Source organism: Trachymyrmex cornetzi, unplaced genomic scaffold (genome assembly GCF_001594075.2).
Source record: "Trachymyrmex cornetzi isolate Tcor2-1 unplaced genomic scaffold, Tcor1.1 scaffold16, whole genome shotgun sequence".
Taxonomy (NCBI): domain Eukaryota; kingdom Metazoa; phylum Arthropoda; class Insecta; order Hymenoptera; family Formicidae; genus Trachymyrmex; species Trachymyrmex cornetzi.
In genome coordinates, this window is record NW_017296201.1 from 6,475,650 (window position 1) to 6,498,389 (window position 22,740).

General features: G+C 33.6%; 1 protein-coding gene across 1 annotated transcript in view; it reads left to right on the forward strand.

The window, feature by feature from the left end:
• Positions 1 to 22,495, forward strand: part of LOC108758891 (muscle M-line assembly protein unc-89) — a 34,797-nt gene extending 12,302 nt beyond the window's left edge. The window contains exons 2-6 of the mRNA XM_018504104.1: positions 4,690 to 4,856; positions 14,842 to 15,052; positions 16,538 to 16,665; positions 19,442 to 19,610; positions 22,093 to 22,495. Of these exons, the coding sequence (XP_018359606.1) occupies positions 4,690 to 4,856; positions 14,842 to 15,052; positions 16,538 to 16,665; positions 19,442 to 19,610; positions 22,093 to 22,202 (785 nt within the window). The 3' untranslated portion in view covers positions 22,203 to 22,495. The remainder of the gene's footprint in view (positions 1 to 4,689; positions 4,857 to 14,841; positions 15,053 to 16,537; positions 16,666 to 19,441; positions 19,611 to 22,092) is intronic.
• Positions 22,496 to 22,740: the final 245 nt, after the last annotated feature.

Below are 22,740 nucleotides of genomic sequence, written 5' to 3' on the forward strand. Positions count from 1 at the left end.
TTTACGTAAAATTTACATATTGATAGCATTCTGGGGTTGAAACAGTTTGAGTAATTACTAATAGAAAATTCAAAATACAAAAAAAGAAATATTAATAAAATAGATATTTTCTGAGCAAAAACAGATACCAGTAAATTGCAAAAACAGATACCAGTAAAATTAAACTGTTCTTCCGAATTTTAATAAAGAGAAACTATAAAGTGACATCCGAAACTGTCAATACATAACGAAGGGAAAATCCGTGTTCACGTAGCTTCAGGAACAAAATTAATTTCTAGCACAACAGAACAGCTCGGTCGATCCGATAATCAGGGGTGAACTTGTTTCAACTTCCTTCCGGCTAAAAGGACCATAAAACTCGATCCACCGACGGTCGTTCGAATCAATAGCAAGCCCATTGCATCAACAACGTAGCGTTCCACTAAGGAGGTTTTAATCCGACCGTTTTTCACGCGTCATCGAGAAGTGCACTTAAATCATCTGCATACCTGCTCGCTTGCATTAACAATTATAACAATTGTCAACAAGATACGAAAACGTGGATGTTTTGTTATACAAAAAATTATTGCATTGGGACTGTATGAAATATAGAACGTGAAATGTCGTGTCTACTTATTATCAGCTGTTTCCACATCCGTATAATTTAATTTGCATATGGAATGAAGTGATTAATAACTTAATATTTCCCTTTCATATCCAGCTAATGCACGTATATATGCGTATATAAATTTAAACATTCTATTTTGAACGCAAAGCGTAATAGCAATCACATAAGAGTAATTCATATTAGCAGTTATTTGTGTGTTATTTGTGATAGTATTGTGTATAAAATTCTCTGTGATAATATTGTATAAAGATAATTTGTTTCTAGCAAATATACAATTATTGTTGTTTGGAACAAACTAAATATAAAGATAAATGATCCTTTCAAAAAAGGAAGATTTAATTATAGATATATTCATATAGTCGTTACAAGAAATATACAGTTGCAGATATTAAAAAATATAGCCAAGCATAAAAAGGAGATATTTATAGTTAAAGTAGTTTATTATGTCTCAATTGACTCAGTCAGACTCACAATCAGTCAGACTAATTGAATACGTCGGCACGGAAATAAATATCGTTGTTCCAATTGGCGTGCATTCCTTGCTTGGAAATTTCGATGAAAGGCGCACGGACTGAACTTTTCTCGCATGAAACGTGGTAAAGTTCCTGCAAAAGAATTCAAGTAGGAAAATTAATTTCGCGAGCAGAAAACGAATGACGTGAGGCTTGTGCGGGCATATCTGCATCGAACAGGTCCTGTTCGAGGGAACGCCTCGAACAGCAAGAGGCCTCACGGCAAACGGACTCAATGAGCGGCGGTCTCGCGAACCTGGGCAGAATTCTGTTCTCCCGTCACGGAAGTGCTTCTACTAGCGAAAAGTTTTGAAAGGCAATTACGAGGGTTATTTTATGACAATACGCGCGAGCACGCGGCCCTCGTGCGCGACGTTATACGCTACGGAAAACCCATTCGTTTCGAAGTTTCGTATTATCCGCAATGGCACGTCGCGACACGTCGACCAGTATTTCGAAAAGTTCGACGAAATTGGAGGTACGAAGAGAAATAGAGTGCGCCGGCGGCGATTATGTTTAATCCCGTCATCGATGAAGTTTGATATTACGCGCACGTCTACGTCGCCTTTAACTTCATAGCGCTTACAAGCCCGGAAGCTATTCTCCCGTTAAAGTCCGGAGATTAATCGTTGTCTTGCGGCGATGTTAAGAACGCAAAGAAATGCGTCAGTTTCATCGCACGAGTGCAATTTTTCGAAAGAAGATTGGAAAAAAGGATTAACTTTAATTATAAAAATTAAAAAATTAGCGAATACAATTGAGTAAATATCGTAGTTTTGATGTAAATTTGAGTGTCTTTAAATATTTCTTAATTTTTCTACAAATTTATAGAATCTCTTAAGATTATTATTTCAATATGCAGTATAAAATTGAATATTGGTGTTTTTTGCTATTAAAGAATAATACCTTTCCATAACTTGAATCGCGTCTGAGACCGACCTCGTTAAATTACTATATAATTCAAGGATCTTTGGTGGTTAAATATTGTCGCTAACAACACGTACAGTGAGGAAGTGGAGCAAGTATCTTCATCCCGGTTGAAATCAACTCCGGCAACGAGCGAGAGTACATGCAATTCCGTTCTAATCGCGAACTCGCCCTAAACATGGTGCAGTCGGAAATTCGCGGCGTACGGCTGTCTGGCTTTGTGAAGCACTTGACGAAATATAATTCGCAACTGAGAAAGTGCTTGCCCGCACACAGCTGATCCGGAAGTACAATTTCGGAGTTGGCGATAGTTCGTGCGTGCACCTCAGGTATTTGCGCCCGCTTCAGTTGCCTATGTATTTCCTCGTCTTAATCAAGAATCGCGAATTCGAGTGTAAGAATGCGGATTACACGTGAATTGTTGTCAACGCCGGAGAGAACATTTGCATTAGTTCATCTCAAAATAGCACGCAACACAGCACCAGTACTTGCATTTTAAGTTACGTCAAAGATTTATGTTCAATTTTTTTAATATTTTGTTTTTAGAAAAATATACTCTTCATATAATGTAATGCATAAATATACAATGCAAATGGTTGTTTATTCAAAAAGTAGCGGCGTGAGTATTTCACCGGGGTGCATTTGGGATGCATTTATTAAAGAGGTAGAAAGATACGTAATTAAATTGTATTTAATCACAATTGCATGTCTCGTGCAAAAACATATAACACAGCATTGTTTTAAAATTATAGAATGAGGTAAAGCTAATAAAAACTTAATAAGAGAAATTACATGGATATTCGGCTTGAAACGTGGGTAATTTGATGATAATATATATAATATGAAGAGTGCTATCCAAATATTTACATTGCACTGGCAGAATTACCTACGTTATATACACTAATGATGATTTTTGTCTGCAACTGAAAATATGGAGATGAAATAATCACCAAATGTGTGCTATTTTTGCGTTTATTATTTTGCAAATGCTTATTTATCAATGTTCATGTTACAGCAAAATGGCTTTATGTTAAAAAAGGAATTTAATTAAAGACTACCGTTGCTTAACGTCAGGATAACGAAATCCAACTCTCTTAAAAAGAAACAGTATTATATTTAATATTGGAAAACAAAGAGTCTTGGATCTAGGACTACTTTAAATAAAAATATATTACAAGTGTTTCATTTTTTCCAACAAAAATTTTGTAATTCGTATTTTGTTCAAGATTATTTTTTCCGACGAAAGCTTTTATACAGAAAAATAAAGCCTATTCTATAGAAAAGATACGCTGGAAATTAATATTGGGGAAAAAAAACATGTCGCGCGTTTCAAAAGAAACTGTGTCACGCTTCAGAAATATTTTTTCCGAATGAAATATTTTTTCCAAATATCGACAATTTTTTTGAATACATTCACAATGATGGATTTAAAAAGTTTCGTAGCGTACCGTATTGATATTTCAGTTTATATCTTAATCTGATATTTAAAGCGCGTGCTTCGCGTACAACTGTTAATAAATCTTTTGCGTTTTCTACCGAGTAGTCTCCTCCACAGAATTAATTTATTTCAATGGAATAATCTTTCCACGCGCGCGCGCACCCCCATACGTTCTATATAACGTTACACAAGATACGCGGGAAAAAATATCTCCCGAATAGCACGCGTGATAAGCTTAGCAGTTAGTAAATGCACGGTATGCGTGTACACGGTAACGCGCAGATTTCAGGGGAAATCCGGCTGTAAAGTCGCGCTGCCGTCACGAAAAGGAACGTTACCGTCACGTCAAGATATAATGTGATATATTTAAATAGGTCCGTTCGCGTACTGCCACGCGAACTTTCACGTACGCGACTGATGTGACGCGACAATCCGTGACGTTGATGCAACGTACGATCTCCGATGTGACGCAAACGTTAACGGGTTGACGCGGAGTTTCCGCGTTTTGAGATTCAAGTAGCCTTGCAAAATGTAATACATCGTAAATGCGCCGAGAGATTTGCTGGATTCTTAGAATATTCCATGGACACCGACTTCAAACGTGCACTAAAAAAAACTGCTTTGCTGAAGTATTTAAAAATCTAGCTAGATACACAGGTCTGAAAATAATTTTGTTTGATTGTCAAAATAAATTATGTAGGACGCTCAAACTGGTTGCTACAATGTCAAAACTTTATGCAGCACTGCTCATTATGCGTGAATTTTTTACATAATTATTTTGATGGTTCAACAAAATTATATTTTTAAATTTGTATCTACCTAAATATTTTAGTACTTTAGTACAATCATTTTTTTCCTATACGGAACGTTTAACGACGACATTACAAACGTGTGCCGTGTGCTATTGCACTGTTATACTAAAGAATTATGGGACGGGATATACAATTATTCCGTTGCCAGTTTTGACAGCCTGATATGACCGCGTTAAAAACGGGATAGAAAATTTGTGACAATCTTATTCTTACCATTCATTTATAAACGAGAAGTAACACTATACAAAATCAATCTGACAATCTCGTCAGAAATCTATTATTGATTACAATTCGCGATAGATCTGTTTTTAGCGAAATCTTAAATTTTTTATTATAATAAATGGTGCTTTTCAGAGGAATTAGCATTAATCGTAAGGATACTTTTGTTTTCAGGTGGTATAGCGTCATGCTTACGAAACTTTCGAACCGACTTCCTGGAGGAATGGCCGACGCCAGGCACCGGTCCTCACTTTGACATTTCAATGCAGTCGAATTTTACCGGGCTGGTGGGAAAGACGGTGCATCTCGTGTGCAAGGTGAAGAACTTGGGGAATCGAACGGTGAGCCATCGGAAAATCCATCGTCTGGTTCGTGACTAGAGGCGCTATATCTTAGCTCGAAGCGGACAGCGCGCTGGCCATCTACCCCACGCCACTGTTGAATAATTTAAGGGTAGGGCCGCACGAACGACCTTGCGACCCTTCCTCGCGATCGTAGCGGATACTTTAACGGCGTGTCACGTCGCCAGATTTGCCCGCTCGCTCGCTTGCTCGCCATCAAGAGACCTGTTAAACGACCTTATAATCGATCGATGGTCCACGAATAGAAAGTTAAAGTGTCATTCAAATCGTATCGGTAAAAAAGTAACAAACGTGAATTGCTGAGATAGGTAAAATATACTAAAAACTAATCTTAAAAGATTCTTTAATCAGAGAGAGAGAGAGAGAGAGAGAGAGAGAGAGAGAGAGAGAGAGAGAGAGAGAGATAACATAATAAGTGCAATTATGTTTTATTAAGATTTTAGAGCATTTAACTAGTCGTTGAAATCAATCTTGAATATTTTGAGTATATAATCTTATGTTACTGAGTTTTTTTTCTTACGATCGAGAATTTTTACTTCTTACTATTGTAATAATTACAACTTGATATAATTATGACATGAATAACGATATGATTAACGATGGCAGTCATGCGCGCGATAGGAACAAATACACGTCTATAGGGACACGATTCGCTTATAAAATATAAAATCGTAAAATATAAAATCTGTTCTTACACGGTGAAGTCCGTGGTGCAGTTCGTCCAACGTAAATGGGGCTATTAAATAAACATTACTGTTCCTTCATCGTGCACAGTGCCGGCATCTCATGAAAAAGGCAGGCGATGTTAGCGTTTATGTTCCTGCATTATTAACCGCTCTTCTTATATAGTGAACAGAAGCATTCTTTTTGTGCAACACGCGCGTCGACGAATTATATCGCTTGAAATATTCCCCTCGTACAATTATCTTGATTGTACCAGACGATTTTGATATTTGAGGGTGTCATCACGTCACCGGTCTCTTCATTCTGCGACGTTACTTCTTAGCTCATCGTTGTACAAAAGGCATCACATCACATTGATGCCTTTTTACTTCTATACTTATGTACGCAATATATATATGTTATATACATATATATGTAAAACTGACTTCAAATAGGAAACGATGTCTTTGAACGGCTTGCATTGAAACATCGCAGTTCATTCGATCATTGAATGGCATTGCTGAATAAACGTATTGAGAACGTTAAGAATAAAGAATTGATCGCATAAGTACGAGATAGCATGACCACATACGATCAACCGATTGTAACTTCCTTAAGAACGCCGCTCTACCACGAAACTAGTTTCGATAATCTTTTGCGCTTCTATAATCGCATATTTATTACATCTAAATTTCAGGTTTGCGTGTGCTCGTAACAAAGTTCGGGTAATTTTCAAAGAATTACCCCATTATATTTTCTTCCATCTAAAAATCAAACTGACAGTTTCTGATAGTTTCTATTTGAGGGTTAATCGTTTGCGATTGTAGCATATGACACTTAATTTTATTCAACTGTTCAAATTACAGAGTATTTTTGTTTTCGTCAAAGTCGAAATGTTTAATCTCTATTTAAAAAAATACAAATGGCTTGAAACATTCGTCATTCGAGTTTGCAAAAGCCCTGTTACACCACACATCCATTCTTTCGAGCTTACTTTGTTGACGTGATCGGATCTCTTGTAATATATGACGTTGCTCTCATAAGCGCTCTGGAAGATCAATTACCACCGCTTGTGAACGCACGAGAGTGCATCATTACTAGGTGTTTGCTCGGACCAAGAAGCTACTGCAAATACGTCTTACAATTAGATGATAATGATCATCTTCATTAGCAGACATCGTAATCTGTTCCGAGTGGCTTGAGATCGGCTTTCCTTTGCAAGAGGTAGGTCAACGTTATTATGCGGTCGATTTTGGCAGTTTTCGCTGTTTCGATGGAATATAATGAATTTAATGAATATAATAAGTTCAAATCTTTAATAATAAAGACTTAACATAAAATAGGAAGGATTGTAAATGAAAATTTTATATCGATAGAAATAAATCGAATAAGAGAGAGGTTTTTATTTTCGGTCAGAACTGATCTTGATGCTTGTATAGGTAATACAAATTTGCAAATACATTTTATTTTTAATTTTATAAATTGCGCGCCGATTCAGTTTATCGGACTTGAAACGCAATCATAAACTGAAGCTGAAAATATACATTAATCGTCAATTTAATAATAATGCTAATAATAAATAAGCGAAAGACTTACATATAGAGCTGTTTCAATGTCTTTTTGAAAAAAAACGACGTTCTCTCACTAATTACCGGTTATTGCGACGAATATATATATATCTCTATGCCTTGTAATCGAATTAATAAAACGCTCGCACGAAATGAGAGAGATCTAGGTTCGAATTTTGTCGGATATATTTTTCGCAATAAGTTCTTTGCAGATTTTAAATTGACGATTGATGTAATTTGTGATGTTATTTCCAGCTTCAGTTTATAATTGCATTTCAAGTTTGATAAACTGAATTGGCATGCAGTTTATAAAACTGTAAAAACAGCGTTTACTATAGTATCTAGAAAATCTGAAATTTTCAAAAGATTTCTTTTCTACTCTTAAAAATTAAAAATTTTCATGGAATTTCATCAGTATTTAAAGAATTTTTTGGAATTTGACTTGTAAATTTAAATTTTGTCTCTTTCTGGAAACATTGTTCCTTTGATAATTTTTTGTTATAATAATGCAAAACGTTGACAATTAGCATAAGTACGGCATTTATACATATTCGTGTATATTCACACACGTACATTCTTGTGTCTCACAAGTTTTTATTTAAAAAGTCAGATTGACAATAGAAGGCAATAATAGAGTAGTTCACTGACATTATTATATGTAGCGAACTTTCTTTATATTATCCTATAGCTCTCGCAGCTTCAAATTATAAAAAATGATAGATATAGTCTTATAAAATTCCTGTCTTCTCTCAATTTTCAATAGATAGTTTATTCATGTTACTTTGATTCCGATTTATTTCAAAGTTGCATTTAAAAAATTCTCTAATTTTTTACCTGGAATTTTGAACAAAAATACCTGGAAAATCCGGGAATTTTCAAGAAATTTTTGTACAAGATTTTAGTAAACATCCTGAAAAATATATTTATAAATTTACATATGAACATTATTCAAGCATGAAGATCCGCTTTGACTAAAAATTATAGGAATCTTTTTCTTATTAAAGCTTAATTTTTTATATTAATCGGAAATATCATTGCATTCTTTTTTTTTTTATGTTAATATTCAAATTAAATTTTTTTATTAATATTTCAGCAATATAAATATATTTATTTAATACTTCAATATTTTTACATTATTTGATATTTTATTTTATTTAATAAAAATGGGATATTAAATATTCTGACGCGAGTTCTCGTTCAATTATCGTTGCGTATCATTTGCTACAGTTTATACTGCATATACTTGTAGATAAATCCGTCGCTTTAAATCGATATATTCAGCGACGTCATAACAACGTAGCGAATCATTAACCGCGTGATTATCTTTTGCATTTCCAGATATCCATTTTGCGGCCTTCCGATAATAATTGGCGATCGTACAGTTTATTCGTTGCATAAATATGAGAACAACTCGTAATCGTGCTCACACATCGAATACGCACGGTTTAAATGTCCACAATGGATTGTTGATTAACGGCAGATTCGACGAATGATACAAAAACTTGATAAACGAAGCGTAATCGTAAACACGGACTACGACTTTCACGTTTGTGCACTGTTCGATGATTACCCAATATCCCTATGATTTATGAATATTAATCAAAGTTTTTTCCGCCTTCCCTCCTTGTCCTAAATTTTCGCGTACACAATTAGGTGTTGTCAACGCGTAGCTCTGAATTACGGAATTAAACCAAATGGCAAAATGTTCATTCCGTATAATTCCGCAATTCAAGTAAACTGCAGCATACGCAGCGATAATTGAACGAGAACTTTTGTCAGAATATATAATATTCCAATTTTATTAATCCTAAATTAAACATCAAATGTGTTCTGGTGTTCTGGATGCTTAATTTATTCGCACAACAGTGACAAATATCATCGACATCGATATTCTTTATGCAATCTTGAAACATAAATGCAACGTTTTGGGAGTATTACATTAATAATTGTAATTATTATAAATAAGAACACGCACAATAACAAGCAAACGATGCCTTTATTCAATGCAAGCAGCTTTGAAAAATTGACATTATTTCTGAACGAGATTATTCCACGCGACCCCTTGACACTTAAGTCCCTTGAGCTTTATGAGTTGCACATAGATCCAACTCTGAAATTTTATCACTCAGGATGTGTATCACTGCGCGCTTTTACCTCGTTTCAGCGCTAAGCTAAATTACTGCTGTCAGTACGTTCTGGATAAGTTTTTGTGCTTATTTCCTGAAATAAAAGCTATGCTGTACTATTAAAGCTCTTAGAATTATTAGAAAGTGTACCGTGCACGTTGCTCTTATTCTTGCTCCCTACGAAGATTGACGTGTACCTTATATCATAAAGGTTTCGGCCAATCATAATCTTCTCTTTCATTTCAAAGGAATTTCAGATTAAAAATCCGATGAAGCAAAGAGGAAACTATACATTTGCAGTATTTTGTGATTATCGGCTTTAAAGTTCATTACATTAACGTTAATATTGTAAACCATTATTTATTCTGGACAAACTCCAAATGTTATCACATTATTAAATTATTATTGCCATCGTATTAAAATATTAAATTAATGTAACATGTATATAATGCAGTGGATAATAACCATTTATTAGTAACGAGACAGTTGATACATTTACATATGAATGATTGGAAGCAGGAATGTTCAATATATTCATAACTTCAAAAACAGAGATGTTTTCTCTAATACGAAAAAATTTTCTTAAAATACGCAATTCTTATACTGCAATATGAATGCACGATCGTATTTTCGCTTTCCCTAATCATAGAGCCGTATAATCATACAGAAATGCAGCGCCATGCATAGTATCGTGCACCATTGCCATGCGGAGGTTTCGGTTGAATTTCGCCAAACAATGCAGCGATTAATGCCAATGGCACATACGCGTCATCTGGAGTACGTGAGAGTTGGCGCAAGTGTCAGGATTCGGTGCTGAGATGGGACAATGCGAAATCTCCATCGTGACATCATATCTGCATCCCAATGTAGTCCACATATAGGCGAATCTAGAAACGCGATCCAACTATACGGTCTCCAACTATGTGGCTTTTAAACCCTTTATCACCTCGATGCAACGCTCGAATGGATTGAACATGATATCGTATACATATATATAAACAGATAAAATATTCTTGACGAAACGAAAATATCTATCAAAAATAATTAATCATTTTTTAGTAAAAGTTCCATTTTTACGCTTTGCAGCATATTTTAACATTATACAATTCTAATTTTTCACTCTAATTAAATATTTTATTTTTTTCAGTATGAAAAAGCTTTTACTTTGTTATAAATTATTTACAATTTTCAATCTTGTATAAAGCGTTTGACTCTATTTACGTCGCTAGAGTTAGAAAATGTAATCCTTCCATTTTGCAAAAGCCGCCCTTTAAAGCTGCATGAAGATGGAGAATTCAGTTGAATCCAGGTATATACTAAAACGATCGCGACTGAAAACCCCTCACAGCACCAGAATCTGTAGAATCGATTTCAATAGCTAGCTACCAAAAGCCGATTTTGCATTCGCACGGCGTGTTAGGTGTGCGCGGCACGACAGTTGCGACGCCTCTGTTTTCCTCGTCCCGTTCTTCAGCGCCAGCAACCCCATCGCTTCGTCAGGATGGATAGATTTTGTTTGGCTTTCAGCCGGCAACGCTAATGCCAATAACACGGTCGTGTCATCTCGAGAGCTCCAGCTGGCGCAGGTGCCGGATGCAGGACGAACCAGGACAAAACGAATCTCTCCATGGCAACGTCACTCCCGTCGAGAGGACGTCAACCCGCGATCAGTTAATACATCGAAGTTTCCGTAAAATGATCCGAAAAGCGCGGTGTACGCTCAACCTGTTCGATCACGCCAAATACTTTCTCTTCTTCCAAAAAATAAAAAAATTGCATTATTCTTTACTCTAGACTTTTACTTAATTTTATTATAATATAATATTATTATAAAAAACTAGAGAAAGATATTTTTTTTAGATTATTTATACATTTTTATATTTATTTACAATAATCATTAGAAATATGTCGCTTTTCTAGCTTGATAAAAGAATAAACCTAAATTCAAAAAAATTATTCTGCCAAAATCTAGTCAAAATCTCATTGTCAATTTCTCAACAAAGCGTTAATTTTCTTTTTACATGCTTGAACAATATTAAAAATATTAGGAATTTGATCACTTTGATTGCCAATATCTTCAAGATATACTACCCCTATACTCAAATTAAATTTTTTCTAAGATTAATGTCCCATCACATAGCACTGTTTGATATATAATTTGATTTGAAAATCGAGGACCATAAAATACATAAGCTAAAAATGTATTTTCGGGATTACTCTTTTCATTCGTTTCGGTAAGTTATATTCGAACGAACTTCGAAATGCCTATCCTTCAAGTAATTTACGATGGGTTTTTTAGTAAATCAAGTTATCCCATAGAAATGTCTAATTTTTTTATATAATAAAATTGAAGTACCGAAATTGACGTATGCAAAATTCTACGTTAGGTTAACGATAAAATAAGAGAGAAAGAAAATATATTGAAAATGTAACCTTTCACGTATAATTTAGTGACGGATAAAGCTCACAGACGCTTCTTTGACTAACTGCACACAAATTTTATCATAGGTTTTTCTCAAAAACGAGATTATAATAGTTTAAAAAATTACAATTTTAATGATCACAAAAAAGTTATAGGTTAATGATTATTTTGGAAAGATATTTTACGTGCATAAACTTGCATTTTAAGTGTATCAAAAAGTAAACATAATGTTTTCGTTCGATGAAGATGCAGCTCTTGATTTACTCTTGATTGGTAGAGTTCGCTCTATCTACAAAAAAGCTCTTGGCCAAAAATTGCGGGACACTCTGTATATGTATATTCTGTAAAATCGTTATGCCTTCTCTCTCAACCATTAAGAAATAAAATTGCGAATCAAGATGAGATTTTGACGACTTTCGTATTTAGTTCGATCAATTTTAGGTAGGTATAGCGATAGGGGTAATTTCATAACCGAAATTAAAGGACAGAAGTTAATTATTTTGCTAACGTTTACCTAATATATATTTTATGAGCCACGATAAAGCGACAAGTTAAAATTTCAATCGGCAATTTATTAAACTTTTCATTAATACATAACATTATTACACATATTTTCGAAAACCTCGTCAAATTAAAAATTAATGAGCAATAATAAAAGATATGCAAGCATTTATTTATAGAACGATTACTTTACGTATACAATTAGAAGAATTATTTATGTACCTATTAGTTTCATAAAAATGCGGTATTTCTCGTTGAGCTAATTTGTATTTCAGTCGATGAAAACTTTCTGAATTTTCAAACCATTGGATGGAAATATCAATACTGAATAAAACAAATTATTTTGCGAGTATCAGTCGTTGTGCGGTTTTCGCCAATTTCTAGAGTTAATTAGGGTCAATCGAATGTAAATGTTACTTCGGAGAACACAATTGATGAAACTTTTTTTACATCAACTATTAGTTTTGTTCATGTTTTTTGCGTGCCGGCGCGATAGAATTATTATAGTATATATTATTGAGTACATTGGAACTCTGATGAAACTTACGTACATTCAAATTGTAATCTCTGTAGATTTGACAGAATTTTGTTTATTCCTTTCAGGCTATGACACATTCTTGGTTTAAACAATAAAAATTCAACAGTAGCAACGATATTTAACAAACAAATAAGGTCTCGATTTATTCATCAAGCAATGTATTATGCAAACCGCAGACAATGCCGTAGGATAGATAAATATATGGTAGGGCAGTAACGCGCCTGATATTGACAGTCCACCCATGGCATGTACACAGGTACATTATTTCCTCACATGGCCGTGGCCTATATACATGCATCACTTGCTTTGATCCACAATGACATAAAATTCGAGCATTTTGATATGCTATATTACGCAACTAATAAGTTTTTTCTCTATATCTTTATATTATATTTTTTTAAAGTGCATACATATATATTAAACATCTCATTGTCAGTTGAACCGTTTATAAAGACAACAATTTGTACAGCTATCTTATTATTAATACAACAAATGTTACGGAAATCAATTATTAATTCAAGTATGCGGTAATATGTCAATCGTATATATGAAAAAAATGTTGTATAAAGACTTCCATTCATTATTATTTCAGATTGTGATATCAAATAGAATAATTTTTCAACAAAATATAATTTTCAATCAATATACTTGTAAAACATATCGTATATGTGAAAATTATTTTCTTGTTTCGGGGAGAAATTAAATCATATTTATTTCTCTATATATTATTAATTTGACAATTTGGGATAGTTGTAAACAGCTCATTTCGTTTTTAATTATGCGAAATTCATTTCCAAATATATGGTTATTCATTAATTAATTAATGGAACAAAAGAAGAGTTTGCGGTATATTTTAAAATTGATTCCATCAATTATAAGAGTTATTTTATTGAAATATATTTCCATATTAATATACAATATCATGCAAAAATTTTTATTGTCTATTTTTCTTGATTCTGACGTCACAATATAAGTGTGTAGTAGTAAACAAACAGGAGTCTTTTAACAGCAATAGTTTAATTAAAAATAATTTTATCAATTTATATAATAGATAATAGTATTAATGAAACATGGTATGCTTTTATTTTAATAAAATATTGTTTATATATATATATTTTTTTTTTTATTAAGTTCTTTAGTAAATCGAGTTATCATAGAAATATCTAATTTTTTTATGTAATGAAGTTGAAGTACCGAAATTGACGTGTGCAAAACTCTACAATAGATTAACAATGAAATAAGAGAGAAAAGAAATGTTTAAAATGTAACTTTTTACATATAACTTATAATTAGTAACAGATAAGGCTCGGAGACGCTTCTTTGACTAACTGTACACAAATCTTACCGTAGTCTTTTTTTAAAAACAAGATTATAATAGTTTAAAAAATTACGATTTTAACGATCGTAAAAAAGTATAAATAGGTCATCCGACATTCTGGAAAGATATTTACACACATGCACAAATTTGCATACAAATCTCGAAAAGTAAACATAATCTCACCTATGTATACAAGAGTTATGAATAGTATTTTTGCACAATATGTGTGTTTCATACTATATTAAGATATACACGTAGGTTTAATTGAAATTATGCAGATATTTGTAATTTTAGGCGACCCCTGGTGAAGCATCCCAAATTTTCGAACACTTTACAAAGAACCACTTTAATATTGTTATTGAATTAACAAAATTATTTTTTTAATTACTCTTTATATTTTTTTGGAGTGAAATCTCACTTCAAACTTTATAAAAAATATAAAGATTAATGAAAAATACTGCTACTATATTGAAAAAGAGTGGAAAATTTGCAATTTTTTAATAAGAGTGACAGATTTCACTCTTTTTTTTTCACACTTTTGGAGTGAAATTTATTCAAAAGGAAAGAAATCTTACTCCTTTCTTTTTAGATTGATTCTCGCTCCAAATGTGTGAACTCTCACTCCGAAAAAAGTCAAAATCTACCACTCTTATTTAAGAGTGCATTTTCACATTTTTTTGAATAGTGGCAGTATTTTAACTCTTTCGGAGATTTCACTCTAAGAAATTTAGAGAATTATTCTGCAAATAAAACTTTTTTTTCGTATACCTATAGAAAAAATAAAGTGATATACTAAGAATAACTAAGATGCAATATCTTCTTTTGCAGGTTTCCTGGGTGAGGCACCGAGATATACATTTGTTAACGGTTGGTCGTTACACCTATACCAGTGATCAACGTTTCGAGGCACTACACTCTCCTCATACGGAGGACTGGACCTTGAGGATACGATATCCTCAGCGTAAGGATTCCGGGATTTATGAGTGCCAAATATCTACGACCCCGCCCATCGGCCATCCTGTGTATTTAACGATAGTCGGTGAGCGAACAATTAATTTTATGTAATTATAACATTAATTTTTCACTTCTTTGAAGTACGAAAAGAAATGAAATCCGAGAAGTGACTATATTCAATAGATGTCATGTGAATATTATATTCGCTAACGATCTTATTTACAAAACTCTTGAATTTCTAATTTCCTTCAAGTTTTCACTTTGGTGACGAAACTTCAAAGTCGTACTTTACTTTGATTGAGAAACGTATTTATTTGAAACGATATAAATTTCCTGGTAACATCATGAGTTTGACTCAAACGTTCCGCTGTATGCAATATAATTTCAAAAGTTTTCCGCTAGTTGAAGAAAGTGCAGATCTGTACCTTCTATAGTTAGCTTGCGTATAATATAACCATCGTTTAATTAACAGCTACATGCAAAAGAGGAATTTTCATTCATAATTAATCTTAAAAGCATACTGCCATTCATAAATTCGGGAACGCTTGCAATTTTCAATATAATTATATGTGTATGTATATAATTGATTATATAATTGCAATAATTGTTTTATTGCATTTCCCTCATCCTAATTAGTTGGAACGTGGATTTAGTGCGGTTACAAATCTTTTCAAGAAAAAGAGGAATCGACTGCAAATAGTTGAGCGCGGAGATTTAAGAATGCTGCTGACAAAAATGGAACCAAATATAGACAGATTACTAGCATCACACCAAGCTCAAACTTCTCATTAATGATAATTTTTTAATATTTATAAATTTATATTATGCTATAATTTTTTAATATTTTTTATTTGATTCTGTATAATTTTCGTTTTGTTGCTTTATTTAGAGTTCAGAGAGAGTTTACTTATCGGTTATGGTCAAAGCGCTGAACAAAAAGTATTTTGAAAAGGGGGCGGTGAGCTAAAAAAGATTGAGAAACTATGGTCTAATTATTTAAGCTTTTAAGCGATCCATTCGCACAACCGTCACGTAGCTACAGATGAGTGACCAACTGTCCCAAATTAGGAGGAACAGTCCCAAATTTTAACTTTACATGTCCCAAATTAAGGACGTGATTATAAATTGTCCTTCTTTTGAGTATAAAAATAATAAATGTGAAATAATAAGTGAAAATATATAAGCGAAAATAATAAGAATGTGAAATATAATTTTTAACTAATATGTGAAGAATTTTATGATCTTTTATTTTAAAATCCTGATATTATTCATAAAATACATTTAGTCAAAAAAATATAATTTTAAACAATAAAATGTGATCTCATAACTTGATATAATTTTTGTTGTGATCTCATGTGACGTTATACATTAAGTGTTATTTACAAATATAATAATATGTTACTGTTTACGTGTTTCGTTAATAATTATTTAAAAAATGTTTTTTCAAAAATCTATTAAAATTTGATTACGACAATTAATATTGAATTTTTTAAATGTCCCTTTTTACTTTCTTAAGGAGTTGGTCACCTTAAACTACAGAGACCACTCAAATCGTTCGTGTTTGTTTTAGAGCCGATAACCATTATAATTGGAGCGCCGGACCTCTTCGTCAATAAAGGCAGCACCATCAATCTGACGTGCGTCGTAAAATACGCTCCCGAACCACCTCCGACGATGACCTGGAGTCATAACACGGAAGTAAGTGTTATTTATTTGCTTCTATAAATAAATTACTGAAAGATAACAGAGTCTATCCGTAGAAGCAAAAAATCCTTAAATTTTATAACAATTTCGAGCTTTGAGTTCGTTTTGAATTTGTAATAAAACTTTTGTAATAAGATTTAATTAAAGTTTTAATGTGAAAAAAATGGGGCTCGCGATTTAATTCTAGCTATTATTTTGCTTTACTCATCTTGTACAAAACAGATAAATTATAATAAGTTCAATAGAATTTGTTTCTGTAATTACGGATTATAGTTTTATAATTTTCGCACAGTGGTCTTGCAGACCGGAATTCCAGACCGTGGCTCGATGTTCCATCTCCGATTTTCCTGTCCGTAATTTATCTCGCGACGAGTTGCATAACGACGCTCTTTGCCGCGTCGGACAACAACAGACATACATGATTAATATGGTCTGTCGGCGCGTATTTTCTTCGCGATGGGAAAATACATTTTGTGCTTTTAATACCACTTTGTGCAACAAAAGTTATTGTAAACGCGCATTTCATGGGGCACAAAGAGCACATTACACCACGGAACCCATTAATATTGACGAACTCTTTAGAATAATTTTGCGCGACGTAACGTTCGCGGTGTCGCGCGTCATTTTATTCACGATGACGAGATAATTTTAAATTCCCCTCTGTGAGCCGATATTTGTAATTCCACGTTTGGTATCGGCCGAGCGGAAATTATTCTGCGCGCGTTAATGAGACGCTCGTGTACGTGTACGCATGGTTTGTAGTAAAAACTAGCAAACGATCGATAAAAAAAGGGGGGGGGGTAGACAGTAATTTCTCGGCTGATTGCCGATACATCGGTATGCCATCGGTCGCCGGAGATACGCGCTACACTCGCCCAGCTACGTGCTTTTACTAGAATAAAACAGCAGGTAACACAATTTTCGCAAGGTACTATCGCGCACGTTGATCAAAGTGAAACGCGAAATAGAAGACTAGCCGCTCGCATAGCCGTACGCGGCAGCCAAGGAAATTATTTTCCGATTAATCCTCCGTGGTTTTCGATTCGCGGATAATCATTTATTCTTTAAAGCGATACATACACACGGCGAAACCGATTCTGCCATCGTATGAGGAATGGAACGAGTTAACTTTTTTTTTTTTTATAGAAAAGAAAAATTAAAAGCATTGGAAGAAAAGCGAAAGAGGAAAGGCGAAGGATAGTTTTCCATTTTATACGGGGGCGTGCCGTTACGCGTGTCTATTTTCAAAGAGAATACGAAAGAAATGTATACGTATATATACGCGCGTTTTCTGCTATTCTTTACCTCGTACCTCACGGGAAGGTGCCTTTTATCTTCCGCCAAAGGGGCGTCATTGCGTTGTCGGAAAAAGCGGGGGTTCCAGGGAAATGTAAGGAAACAGGTGCGCGCTGGTGTCTTTGAAAGAACGATTGCGGGTGAAGCGCATACGGCATCGCATGTTCGATATTAAACGATGCGAATCAAAAGAGGAGTCAGTCTTCATTTCCGGTATTATTAGAGTTTCCTGAAGCTATCATCATCTCATGGAGATCGAACCTCAGAAACTTTCAATAGTATAAAGTTCGGATAGATACCATCTCATTTCCGACATATAATCATGACATAGAGAAAGCTTCGCCTATTAATTTAATATCTTATAAGTTGATATGTATTAATAATTTGAAGAGGGCTGTTATTTCTAAAAAGAGTTTAATTTCGGTAAGAAATAGAGATAAAAAGAGAGACTAGAATTTATTATGCGCTCTGAGGAGACTGTGGCTATAGCTGCGTTCCATTTAACGCTCGCAACGCTCGCGAACATCGTTTGTTCTTGTTTAACATTTGATAAATGACAAGGATGAAATGATTCCACGAGCGTTGTGAGCGTTAAGTAGAACGCAGCCTATGTCTCCTCAAGCGCTAATACATAATTAAATTATAGCGGCATCTTGACAAGATATAGAACAAAGTTTTTTAAAGTGAGAAATAAGTAAACGTAAATAAGTTATAAAAAGAAAAATATGTATATGATGTAGTTGTATAGTGTATGTTGCAAGGGGGTAACCACTAGCTGAAATATTGTCTCACAGATTACATGATTTCATCTGATTACAAATAATTTTTTTCACTACTATGAAGTAATTTATGGTAAAATATACGATTTTATTTAATATTATACAATGATTTCTCGTGGTTGCATATATAATTATCGGATTGTACATAGAGATTTTATATAAATTTTATAATGATTTCGAGGATTCTGTCCCACGATTACATTAAGTGGTTACGCCCTCGTTGTAATTAGATCAGAAATCTTCATGGTTGGGAAATAAGACGTTTTATATAATATCGTTATTTTTTGTTATAACAATTGTTACTTTTATGAAATAACGTTCCTAATCCTGGAAATCTTTATAAAATAAATGTGGTGAGAGAGAGAGAGAGAGAGAGAGAGAGAGAGAGAGAGAGAGAGAGTTGAATGTAAAATACATATGATATGTATAATGTGAGTAAACTATTTACATTTTCTAATTAATTTTTATTATTATTTTAATCACATAATCATTTTGCATCGAATAACATTGTTATTATTACTGCAAGCATTCGATTATATTACGTATGTAAATTTGATGTCCTTCCATTATTGGCGTTTATACATATATATATATATATATATATTCTATTTTCAATTAATTGTGTAATACATCGTGCATATAATTTCATCATTTGAGAAAAAATACAAATACAAGTGTATTATAATTATGCTCAGGTTATCAATTTCGATTCGCCACGTGGAGGAATCAGTCTTGTCACGGAAAAAGGGCCCGAAACAACGAGTCGTTTGATGATCCAGAAAGCCGTGCCGAGCGACTCCGGGATTTATCGATGCGAGCCGAGCAATGCAAATCCTAGCAGCATAAAAGTGCACGTTGTAAACGGTGAGTTGAAATCTACTCTGTAGATATATGTTATAAAACAGTTTACGTTATAAATCACATTATAAAGTAATTATTTCGATGAAATAATTTTTTATTTCTATTTTACCACCCATTTCTTTTTCAATTTTTCGTGCTCTGTCGACGTAAAATTTTTTTTAAATTTCTGATCAAGATTTCGCGGTTTAGCGGAAAACTGGAAAAAATTCGAGCTCCAAGCGGCTTTACCGCAATTACAATGAATCGACAGAAATAGTGCTCGCCGCATCTCGCGACGAGAGAACTCGTAGAGAGCTGCGCAAAAGTAACGTTGATTGACTTTTCTGTAAATATTGCAAACTCCAAATCTATCTGGCAAGTCGCGCGTTAAGCTTGAAATCGATGGTTACGGCCAGTCGATTGCTCGGGCGCGGAACACCGCGGATAGATCTCTCGTACTACATGCAGTTGCAAAATGCAGTGGATTTCAAAATCTTGTTTTTTTTTTTTCGTTTCTCTTTCTCTCGTCGAATGCAACGCACTCTCGATGCGTCGATTCGCGATGACAAAGCAATGACAAAGCCTGATTTTCACGCAAAATCTCACGCAATTTCCGAGTGCGTCCGGTTACGAGCAAAATAAAATCAAACGAAAGCGGATTGTTTCGTCCATTCTGAAAGAAGGAGCTTTTTTTGTAACTCGATATATTTTTGAAGCCGGCGAAATTTACGAGTTTTGTCGCCCATTCTGAAGCAATCAAGTCACACGAGGGGGTAACTACTTAATGTAATCGTGGAACAGAGTCCTCGAAATCATTATAAAATTCATATGAAATCTCTATGTATTATCCGATAATTACATATGCAGCCACGATAAATCATTGTATAATATTAAATAAATTTGTATATTTTACCAAATGACTTGATATGTAGTGAAAAAAATTATTTGTGATCAGATGAAATCATATGATGTCATGTAATCTGTGGGACAATATTTCAGCTAGTGGTTACCCCCTCGAAATCACACGAGTACGATCTTACGCTTTGAAGCTTATAAGTTGATTATGCGAATTGTTTCATCGTCTCTATATATTACATCTTTATCCGCGATCGAATTCGTTTGTTTAAAAAAATGTAAGAGACTTGAAAAAGAAATACTCAAAAAAAATTCTTAATATAGATGTAACTATTTTATAATTTCGCTGTATTGATCTATCCGTCCGTTTATTTATTTATCCGCTCGATTATTAGTCTGCAAGATTTTTCAGAAACGGCTTAATCTTTTCAAACTGTTTTTTCGGCAATAGATATATACCTAAGAATTTTAGACGAAGTGTAGATCAAATCAATTGACCATAATGGGATCAAAAGTCAAGGTGAATAAAGACTTTCAATAATATAGAACCAACGACTTCTAACTCTTTTAAATTTTGTCATAATTCGATATTTTTAACAAAATTCTTCCAAATTAATTATAAATTTTTCGCTGCATTACTTAATTACGTCAGTTATAAAAATCATTGACTGATTGAATTATAGACGTGTGAGAAAATATCTTAAAACATGTTTACCAATTATGAAAAGGTATGTAATTGTTTCTTTTGACTCATAACATATGATAAACAGATCAATGCGTAATCAGACAAAACCGATGTATCAAATTACAAATTTGAAGCGTGTTGTTTAGAACAACAGCTGACAGTTTGGCCGGATGAAACAGTCCATTCATGTACGTCGATACCTACACAAAAGGAAGATATGTTATCGTCATCATGTATCGTCATCATTTATCTGCGATATTGCTCTTGCATACGCCACGCACATTGTTTTTTTTTTTTACAAATTTCAACACAACGCATTTCTATCTGAATATTTTTGTTTGTAACCATATTTAATTGTTTCTGTGCAAAAAGCAGAACAAACCGATGAACACACGAAGTATATATAATATACGTATATAACCAAAGTTAATGTTAATTTGTTACCACCTTGTCCTTTTTGCCGCGCCTATGTAATTTACCAGAAAGCGTTTAAACTCGTTTTGTATCGGCAATTTCAATTTAGCTTGTCGTCTAACTGATTAAACGTCCGGTGCATTATTAGTTTCAGACTTGCGAGGAATCTGTATCGGTTTTCGATTGAGTTGGTATTCACTAATTTCTGGGACACAGAGAAGGAGGGATAACTACTTAAGTTTTATATAATAACGTTTCAAGATTATAGCCATACGAGTCCGCGTTCACGAATCTTCAAGATAATATGCAAATGAAATTAGATAAAATATAAAATAACAACTCCTATATATATATATAGAGAGAGAGAGAGAGAGAGAGAGAGAGAGAGAACATATTATTCATATATGAAATAAATCCTAAATTAAAAACTAAGCACCGATGTGAATAATATAGATTTTGCATATTTTTAGTACACATGATAAAATCATATATTATCCGTTTATAATTCGTTCGTAGATTACCGTGTCGAATCGATGAAAATTTCTGTTGCAGAGGAACATCCAGCCGCGATGCACCACGGGGAAACCGGAAGCTCCTCGTACAGCAAGATACGGCCGATTTGTTTTATAATTTTAGTAATAGCTAATATAATGTTTATATAAGGCGAGAAGTACGAAAAACACACTTACCCCGACACACACGATGGAACGAGAAGCGCGATTATCGAGAATCGCGGATTGCCTATTTAACGTCGTTAACGTTTCTTGGATAAATATTTGTGCAGGGTAAAACCGAACATTACAGTTTACATTTAAAAGAAAAGACAAAAACGAACTTCCGTGACCAAAAGAATTTTCAAATATCAGCACGGCACAATAATCGGTAAGAGCGTAGTATTTTGTTAACATATATCATCAAGAACAAATAACTTACGACGTCAAAATTTATTGTATTATTTGTAAATAAATTTATTGTATGTACATATCAATAAAATAATTGTCTTTATCTGGATCGTCTGGTTCTTGCATGAGGCTACCGAGCCGTTATAAATTTCTGCCAAAGTGAGACTGATTTTGAATCAATTTGCTGAAGCAAACAATAATAACTTTATGTTAATTTAGACTTTCCGATAATAATGTTCAAATTTTTTATTTTTTCGTATTAAGATATTTGTATGTAAATTTGCTTAGTAAGTAGATT